The 9,557-nt window shown below is 28.9% G+C and overlaps 1 protein-coding gene across 1 annotated transcript in view; it reads left to right on the forward strand.

Moving 5' to 3' along the window:
- LOC108690366 (receptor-type tyrosine-protein phosphatase mu-like) overlaps nucleotides 1-9,557 on the forward strand; it is a 10,844-nt gene that overhangs the window by 678 nt on the left and 609 nt on the right. The window contains exons 3-29 of the mRNA XM_018197615.1: nucleotides 271-457; nucleotides 556-906; nucleotides 1,059-1,205; nucleotides 1,394-1,525; nucleotides 1,636-1,785; nucleotides 1,889-2,013; nucleotides 2,196-2,370; nucleotides 2,735-2,802; nucleotides 2,925-3,120; nucleotides 3,243-3,361; nucleotides 3,608-3,806; nucleotides 3,995-4,303; nucleotides 4,370-4,620; nucleotides 4,742-4,817; nucleotides 5,008-5,546; nucleotides 5,789-6,045; nucleotides 6,211-6,496; nucleotides 6,712-6,799; nucleotides 6,876-6,952; nucleotides 7,068-7,202; nucleotides 7,278-7,418; nucleotides 7,485-7,682; nucleotides 7,930-8,126; nucleotides 8,220-8,326; nucleotides 8,515-8,729; nucleotides 9,031-9,159; nucleotides 9,237-9,391. Of these exons, the coding sequence (XP_018053104.1) occupies nucleotides 271-457; nucleotides 556-906; nucleotides 1,059-1,205; nucleotides 1,394-1,525; nucleotides 1,636-1,785; nucleotides 1,889-2,013; nucleotides 2,196-2,370; nucleotides 2,735-2,802; nucleotides 2,925-3,120; nucleotides 3,243-3,361; nucleotides 3,608-3,806; nucleotides 3,995-4,303; nucleotides 4,370-4,620; nucleotides 4,742-4,817; nucleotides 5,008-5,546; nucleotides 5,789-6,045; nucleotides 6,211-6,496; nucleotides 6,712-6,799; nucleotides 6,876-6,952; nucleotides 7,068-7,202; nucleotides 7,278-7,418; nucleotides 7,485-7,682; nucleotides 7,930-8,126; nucleotides 8,220-8,326; nucleotides 8,515-8,729; nucleotides 9,031-9,159; nucleotides 9,237-9,391 (5,009 nt within the window). The remainder of the gene's footprint in view (nucleotides 1-270; nucleotides 458-555; nucleotides 907-1,058; nucleotides 1,206-1,393; nucleotides 1,526-1,635; nucleotides 1,786-1,888; nucleotides 2,014-2,195; nucleotides 2,371-2,734; nucleotides 2,803-2,924; nucleotides 3,121-3,242; nucleotides 3,362-3,607; nucleotides 3,807-3,994; nucleotides 4,304-4,369; nucleotides 4,621-4,741; nucleotides 4,818-5,007; nucleotides 5,547-5,788; nucleotides 6,046-6,210; nucleotides 6,497-6,711; nucleotides 6,800-6,875; nucleotides 6,953-7,067; nucleotides 7,203-7,277; nucleotides 7,419-7,484; nucleotides 7,683-7,929; nucleotides 8,127-8,219; nucleotides 8,327-8,514; nucleotides 8,730-9,030; nucleotides 9,160-9,236; nucleotides 9,392-9,557) is intronic.

Raw genomic sequence — 9,557 nt, forward strand, 5'->3', positions numbered from 1 at the left:
CACACACACACACACACACACACACACACACACACACACACACATATATGTATATTGTGTTTCTCCTACTTAAAACCATCACACTTTTTTATTTTACATATAGTAAAAACGTTTCTGAAACATATCCCGAATAAAAAAAATTAATCATTTTAAGATCTTTATTCCCTACCATTTACAACATCATCCTAATAAGAATCTTCACAAATCTAAATCCGCAAAAATTGTTGGAAGATCTTTATGTTGCATTTAAAATTAATAATTAATATACAGCATAAACCACTATCTGAAAATGAATGGCGAACATTTATTATTACGTGGAACTCTATAATGCGGAGAATAATTGTTTATGATACTGATAAGATTATTATGACATATGTAGACAAAGAAGAATCTTCAAACGATAATTATCATATGTTTATTAGAAGTATCACAGCGATGTTATTTCGATTTCATATATGTAAGTACAGATTTCTAATAAATTTCTATGAATAGAAATTATTTTAAATCGAACATCAAATAATGAAGAAAAATTATATCCACAAATATATTTTTCAGATGATTTTCTACATACAACTGTTGAGAATGCAATTTTAACAAGTCCTGTCTTCCAATTTAATAACAGAACAATGTGCATACAATTGTTAATTGGTCTCTGCGCCGAATGCGAAGCAAGTATAGTCTTGCATGATTTTACCAACAATGATGTGTTTGTAATGGTAACAGCAAAAGGCTCGAAAGCAATTCATGGCTTACCTACGTGGCAATCTGTCAAAATCAAGATAAATTCTTCAGCACTTGATTATAATACTGACAGTAAAATGATAATCGAATTGATTCCTAAACTAAATAAATACAGTTCGAATCCGTTGTGGGCGATAGCGAACGTTCGTCAATGTTCCCAAAACGGTGAGAATTTTGTAATTTTTTATTTTTTTATTATATTCGGAATTCTATTGCTTTGAATTACGTACTTTGTACGTTTGTCAAACATTACAAAGACTTTCCACAATTAATTTGTTTTTGTACGTATAGATTAATTTATTATTTTTTTTTAAAAGCTTTGAGAGAGGGTTTTATGATTTCTGGGCAAGATTGGAATAATCAGCTTAAATATTTTTGGCCGAATGAGACATGCCAAAAATTATTTTACGATGAACATGCCACCGTGAATCATTTATCGAGCATCAAGTTTGACGCAAATCTGGGTACTTACTAACAATTATTATTTACGTCATATAATTGAAATTAATAATATAATATATTTTATTTATTAAGTCTTTAAAATATAAATAAGTTAAAAAAATTATTTATTCACTAAATTTTTAAATCTACAAGTTGAAAAAAATATTTTAAATATGAAAAGTATTTTAATATAAAAATAATGTTTTAGCAGATACTGACACATATTGTCCTGAAGGAAAAATTGGACCGCAATGTTTATTTTCTTGTACTCATCATCTAAGTAGTAACTCTGATTGCAAAGGAACTGAACTTTGTTATGAATATGGTTGTATGTGTGCTTCAGGTTTTTTAGGAGACGATTGTTCTAAATGTAAATAATTTCTAATATTATCAGCACTATTTTTATTTTTATATATTGTAAAATATTTAAACATTTAATTTTTGATTTTTCAGCTTGTAACGCATATACATATGGTTATGGTTGTATGAAGACATGTGGCTCATGTTTTTACAATGAACAATGTAATAAAGCAAATGGAGAGTGTAGTAAAGGTTGCAATAATAATAGTGAAAAAGTTTATATATCACCTTTATGTCAAACAAGTAACAATCTTTTATATAATACATAGCATGCTGCTTTTATATTATGTCAATTGAACAATATCTATCATTATTACAAGTATACAAATAATCAATCATTTTACAGGCGTAGACAAGCCCGACGAACCTACAATTATTTCGATAAGTGAGACGACTATTCACGTCGTTATTCCTATAACATGGAAGGACGAATATGATAAAATATCGATTCATTATTCTTTTGACATTCGAGTAACATTTTAAATTGAATACATTTTGAAGTATTATTTTTTTTTAATTCCTTAAAATAACAAGAATTAGTATTTGAGTTTAGTAGTAACAACAAAATTTACAATCGATTTAAATATTTGAATATCATCTATTCGACAATAAAATGAAAGGAAAAGTTTAATTTTATGATACATTTTTTACAGACAAATATTAAATATATTGAGCAACCATGGAACGAGTTATTTCGAAATATGACACAACTTACAGGAAATTTTGAAAACTTGGAACCTGGTGTTATTTATCATATCGGTTTGATCCTGGATATTACTGGAATAAAAATACATAGTGATTGGCAAGTAGCTGAAACTAAATGCAATCGTGAGTCAATATTTTTTTAAATTTAGAAATTAAATTAATTAATGTTAATTTCGTAAATAGTTATTCAACCTTTATATTTATCATTACATTCTATATAAATGAAATTAAATAAATCAAAATTTATTATATTATTATTACATATATTATTTTTATTATATAGAAACAAATTTAATTTTACATTGTATGATGCAAAATTATTTAAAAATAATTAAAAAATTGCAAATTAACTTATTGATTGAGTAATTAATAGAAGGCTATCTTTATTATTGTAAAACTCGTAATAAAGATATCATTTCAGTTTTTTATTTACTTTTATATAAATAATACAATATTTTCTATAATAACTCTTTGCATTATGATGCAGCGGTTGAAAATTTCAATATAACATCCAAAGAAAACAGCATCACTATTAATTGGCAACTCAATCCAACAGTATGTAGATATTTTATGTAAATTTGATTCAGATCTCTTTTAACTTTGCATATTGCATTTAAACATTTTATCACAGTATTTCGGAATAAATGAAACTCAACTTTGTTTTTTTTTTATCACAGCAATTATATTCATGTCCGATAAATTGGTATCATCTGACAGTTTACAAAATAGATACGAGTATGGTAGTCAGTTCTTTAACACCTACATCCTTTGAATACGAATTGGAGTACTTGCCATCATACACTTCTTTTGAAGTGAATATATATCATAAAAATCATAAGTTATTTTCCCAGGAAATTCATACGCTTGAAGGCGGTAAGTTCACTTCAAAAGAAAGAGTTTGTATATTTTTGCAATATAGATATGTATTATGTTGCATATATGCTTTATAAGTTATAAATAAAATTTTACAAATATAATTTTACAAATATTCACAGTCCCTTCTAAAGTGTCAGATCTTCAAAGTATGTTGTCGGCTAATACAGAACTTATTCTGATTTGGAGAGCTCCACTTGAACCGAACGGAAAAATAGAGAAATATGAAGTATTCTTAAAGGTAATAAATGCAGATAAGAAAATTGGTTATCAATTAAAATTAATTAAAATTACTCAATTGTGTATCTCAAACTGATTTATTTTACATTTGTTAGTGCTCTACAGTATTCGAAATCAATCAAACTATGATGAAGCGCAATATTATTAAAATTGAATGCAAACATTTAATTTAACTATTTCAACATTAGATTTTTATTGAAATGTACTTTAATTATTATGTAGATTATGCTTTGTATACTAATTCTAGGTTGAAGAGTACTTTGGTTGTAAGAACTTAAAAATATCTATACTAACTAATCACACTATTATAAATTCTATTACAAACGTACCAACCATCACAATTCGAGATTTACATCCATACAGATCTTATAGTGCACAGGTCAGAGCTTATAATTCACGACATTTCAGCATGTTCGCAGAGACAACCTTTAAAACAGCACAGTCTGGTACATATATCATTTACTAGAATTATTGTTAATATTACAGATAAAGAATGCCAATCAATTTATTTATTTGTTTATTAATTTTTAATAATACTTTAATAATTAATTAAATACTTAAGTAATTGTATATTGATATCTTACATATGAAAGCTTCTCACAAAAAAAAAATAAGAAAATCAACGGTTTTATAGAGATACCATCAGAATTATTTAGTCAGTTGACAATACAAAATTGGAAACTGTCATGGAGTCCACCCGAAGATTGTACAACGATTTCGGGAGCACTGAAAGCCAGAATAAGAATACACGGCATTAGTGATGCTGTTAAATACTTTAATATAACCAAACAGACTAGCCGCAATTATATCGATTTGAGTGGATTAGATCCGAAATTAAACGGTCTTGAGCGATACATGGCAACAGTATATGTAATAAGAGAATTTATGAGCAAAGAAAATGCCTCCGCTTATAAAAAAATCGAGTTTGAAACTCCATCGACAGGTAAAACTTGATATTATTAGTACTTTGATAATTTTTTCTGTAATCATAATGTAATTGAAATAACAGCTCCGCCCGAAGTAACCAATTTAGAGATCGTCGAAATTGATACTCGTCAAAACTTGATACATCTGAGATGGCAAAGTCCGCTTCCACCTCTCAACGGAAAATTACGTATTTATGGTGTCCAGTTATGTGACACATATAGCAAACATTGTTCAGATATTCAAGTTCAATTCAATGAGTTTTGTGACTTGTGGGACGATTATATTTGTAAAGTTATTCAGAAACCTTTCATATTTTCTCTCAAAATAATTAAGGTAAAATAATATTAAGATCCATGACTTTTTCAATATTTCTGGTAAACATAAATAAATTTTGTGGCATAATAGAAAAAATAAGCTAATGAATATAAAAGTCATATAAAGAAATGTATTGTAGGTTTTCGCGTACAATATGGACGTTACTGAGCCAGGCCTTCCAGTCTTCGTGACTCGCGATATGCTTCATAATACAAGTAAAATTTCAAATTTAGTAAATAATTGTAAAAATGTTTATTATGTGCAATAAATAATTATTTAGTCTTCTTAGAATTTTTTCAGAATATATTGTAAAGTAATTTAAGTATTATTTAGAATTTTTCCAAAATATTGTAAATTAATTTAAGTATTGCTTCGAATAAATATTACAATCAGATTACATTTTAGCGCCGGATGCACCTGGAAATTATACTTTTACGATCAACAACAACAGCGTGGTTGATTTAAAATGGCTTCATCCTTGGAAGACAGGTGCTCCTCTTGAATATTTTCGCATTCGAATTGAAGAAATCTCCTCAAATCTGAGAAGACGCCCTTCTCGATCATTTATGGGCGAAATATTTGAATATCCGGTGACACAATACATGCGTAACTACAGCAAACAGTTATATTTGTTTCCGTCAACGCAATACATTATCTATATTCAAGCTGTGACAATTGAAAATAAATCTAGCAATACAAAGTTCGTGGAAGTTCATACGCCTTCAACTGCAGTTTTTGATGGCGTTCTAGACATAATAGACAAATTCGATTCCACGATTTTATTAAATATACCGTTTGTTATAAATGACACTCAAGATAGCATGATGTATGTCATAATAAAAGGCCATAATCCTTGCGAGCAATATTTGAAAATACCTGAGAAATTACGAACACGAGCAGGCATAAAGATAAACGAAATCGCATGGCTAACTGCTGAAGTTTCTGTATGTATATAAAATAGTTTTGACTTCTATGCATGATTTAATCATAAATAATCTTACAATAATAATTAAGTAATAATTGATTACAAAAATTTTAATAGCTGTAATCTTGTTTTATGTACATGTAACTAATTAAAATAAGATTAAAGTTACCTAAATTACAATTACAATATTAACACAAATGAAAAATAACTTTAAAATGCTGTATATTTAGAATAAAATATTTTTGCTTTTAATTGTGACAGACCAGTGAGTTCGCTGGCAAACAATTCACGGTCGGTGATAATTATATTTATGGTAATGCAAAGAATTGCCCATTAAAATCTAAAGGATATTATGAAATAGTGATTATCGTAACTGATCGGAATTTATTCACCGAGTCCATTATGCTTTCAAGATCGGTTCTTATTGGTGAAGTCCCACCGAAGCATCACGAAGCGTGGCTCATATCTGTTATATTACTCCTTGTTGTGGCAGGCGTAGCTTTTTACTTGTATCGAAGGTAGTATCTTTTCACTTCTTAGAGGACAAAGTAATACTGCTACTTCCATTTATTAATATTTGTCGTGCAATTTAGACAAAATTATCTGTTGATATCAAATCAAATTTAATACTATACAGATTAATTTTATGTCTATTGCAAGTTAACGTATAATTTTTTTTACAGGAAAAAGCAGAAATTAACTGAACAGTTAATGCAAGACGAGATGATTCTGTCGCAAAATATTGAAAACTTCGAACAAGAAACGAAATCTTCGATATCGAATTCAAAGCAAAATCTATCTACTTCTTCTGACAGACAATCCCTATCGCAGACGATCATACCGGAAGTACCTATCGCCGCAAATAACAACGAAGAGAAAACAGAAATGTCATCGTTAGTGAAGGTGAAAGATTTTGAAAATTATGTCAGGCAGGCGATACAATCAGGATTGCTCGATAAGCAATATGAGGTATGTTTTAATTTTGGTTTTAATTCTGAACTACTAAATTGTCTTCTCGATTGTTCTGAAAACTTAATATTTCTATTCTCTGAATTAAATAACAAAATCTTAATTATATATAAATCTTTATCAATTTATGGAGAATCATATTATTTTCTTTACTATAATAATCACAATTCACAAAAATATAATACAATAAGATAATTTTGCAATTTTTTTTTGAGACATTTTCAAGAGGACAAACGAAACCGTGGGATTATGGGAAATTACCGCAGAATAAATCTAAGAATCGATATGGAAATCTTATTGCGTGTAAGTAAAAAGTCGACCATAGAATAGTTTTGCGCAGCACTGACTTAATATCGTTTATTTGTGTTGATTTGTACAGATGATGAAACGCGTGTGATATTAAAGAAACTTCCGGATGACGCTCACTCCGATTACATCAACGCTAATTATATCACCGTAAGCCCTGATTAATCATAAGTGTTTCAGTTTCAAAGTATAAATAATATTTCTGTTTACATTAATGGCAATTTTTTAATGGCAATTTCTTAATTAAATTTAATTATTCCAAAAGGGTTATAAAAAGGATAAGCACTATATAGCAACACAAGGACCCAAACCTAATACAGTCATCGACTTCTGGCGTATGATTTGGCAGGAAAATGTTCTTATTATCTGCATGTTGACAAATGTGATTGAAAGTGGAAAAGTAAAATTCTTTTTGGAGTATGCTCATTAAATCATTATTGTTTTGCTATAAATAGTTTAATAATGGTTTTTCTAGACAAAATGCGAACAATATTGGCCAGATATCGGTAAGAAGAAGAAATACGGCGACATCATTGTACTAAATGCGAAGCACAATGTCTTTGCTGATTATTGCTTTAGAATTTTCAATGTCACTTGTGGAAAGAAAACTCGTAAGGTACCAACATTTTTTTATGCATATTAGATGCAATAACTTTTATTAAATAATACGCATCAATCATAGATAGAACATCTGCATTATACGGCTTGGCCAGACCATAGTGTGCCATTATATACGCACTCCATAGTCACGTACTTGAAGAAATTGTTGGCAACACCACCTGGAATCGGACCCGTGGTAGTCCATTGCAGTGCTGGCGTGGGAAGAACCGGGACCATCATTTTGTGCGATATTTGTCTCCGTCGAGCAGCAGCGGAAGGGGTAATATTTTTTATTTGTTTATCGCTTCTAATAAAATAACGCCATTTGCATAAGTAATTAACTGTATTTCAATATTTACTTCAGTAGCACAATTATTGGCGTAGTATTGCTCAAATATGATATTGACTTAACATTGGCTCAATATATCTTCAACATTTAATCAATATATATCGTTAATAAATTGTTACTAGGATTAGTAAATAAATTATATGAATGATAATGATTTTTATTGAATAAAATTATTTAGCTAGTTGATGTTTTCGCCGAAACGACGTCCATCAGAAGCGAAAGAGCTAACATGGTGGATAATAAACAACAATACCTGTTAGCGCATTTGGCATTAGTGGAATGTTTGCTTTCTATTCCAACCACATTGCCGTGTAATGAAATGTTACTAACACAAATTAAAGCGTTAAAGAAACAATTGCCGCTTCACCAGCAAAGGTATATCTTAAAAACTCGATTTCAATTTATGTTTATTGTTGAATTGTTTAAATTAGGTAATATTACAAAAATTAATTATTCTATGATCTTTAGATTACAGAATACTGCATGGCAAGATGAAGCCCTGCGACAAATCACGTCTCCTCCATCATTATCGGAGTGTAATCGAGTTAAAAATAGATTTCCGGAATTGATTTCAGGTTTGTATTTTAATTATATGGGATTTTATTTCATAAGCATATTAAAAATTCCAAATTTTTACTTTAATTATATGATGATAAGCCAAGAAATTAGATTAATGTTTTGTACAGTTAACAATAAATTCTTGATATAGTAGAAAATATCAGAAATTTAGAAAAATTTAAAAAAAAAATATTTTATTTTGTAGATAAGATCAGTAGAATATATTTGAAAAGATATCCAGCATCAGATGAAGACAGCGACTATTTATCCGCTGTTTATGTAGACGGAGTAAAAGTTCAGAATCAATATCTAGCTTCACAGCTTCCCATGCCATCAACGATTAATGATTTTTGGCGAATGATCGCTGAGTTTAAAGTTGAACTTATTCTAATGCTGCAACCACCTGATTTTCAGAATCCTGTATGTTTTTTTCTACATATTAATACAAATTATATTTATGAGAATGAAATGTTTACCAAAATCTAAATTATATAACTACAACAACTGTTTTGTTCATTTCTTAAAACTACATGAGCCTTGTTTAAACAAAATAAATCAACTAATTGAGATAATTTATAAAGTATAATATATAGCTGATTTATTTTGTTTATATGCGCAATTGCGCATATATTTTTAAATTATTAAATATCATATTGTAATAACTAAGTTATATAAATGCAGTTGTGTTTATAAATGCAATTATATATCCTTGAAATTACAGACTTGTTGCGCCATTGCTCCTACAAGCGGTGAGTTTAAACCAGTTCCATATTTAAATATCATAATGAAGGAAGTCGTAGAGTTGGAGTATTATACCTCACAAAAATTGTTGCTCATTGATAGTTCCGAGGTAAATCAATTCAATACGACAAGTTTGACAGTTTTCATTTGTCACTACCTATTTAGCTTGATGATGTTTTGTCGTAGAAACCCTCGAGAGAACAATTTGTTACTATACTATGTTTGACGGAGTGGAAACCTGGAAAGAATCAACTACCACCACCAGTTATAACAATGGTGACTCTTTGGCAAGCTGCGGAGAGAATTGCGAGAGGCGATGGGCCTACTGTCACACTTTGCCAGTAAAAATTATATACATATTATGATATTACTATTCTAAATCGAAAGATTGTCATATACTATAATTCAAATTATTATGTGTTTTTCTTTAATAATAAAAAACATTTTTTTAATACTTACATATTAATTTATATAATAATTTAATATTAAATAATTTTTTCAGAATTC

The sequence above is a fragment of the Atta colombica genome, unplaced genomic scaffold (genome assembly GCF_001594045.1).
Source record: "Atta colombica isolate Treedump-2 unplaced genomic scaffold, Acol1.0 scaffold32, whole genome shotgun sequence".
Taxonomy (NCBI): domain Eukaryota; kingdom Metazoa; phylum Arthropoda; class Insecta; order Hymenoptera; family Formicidae; genus Atta; species Atta colombica.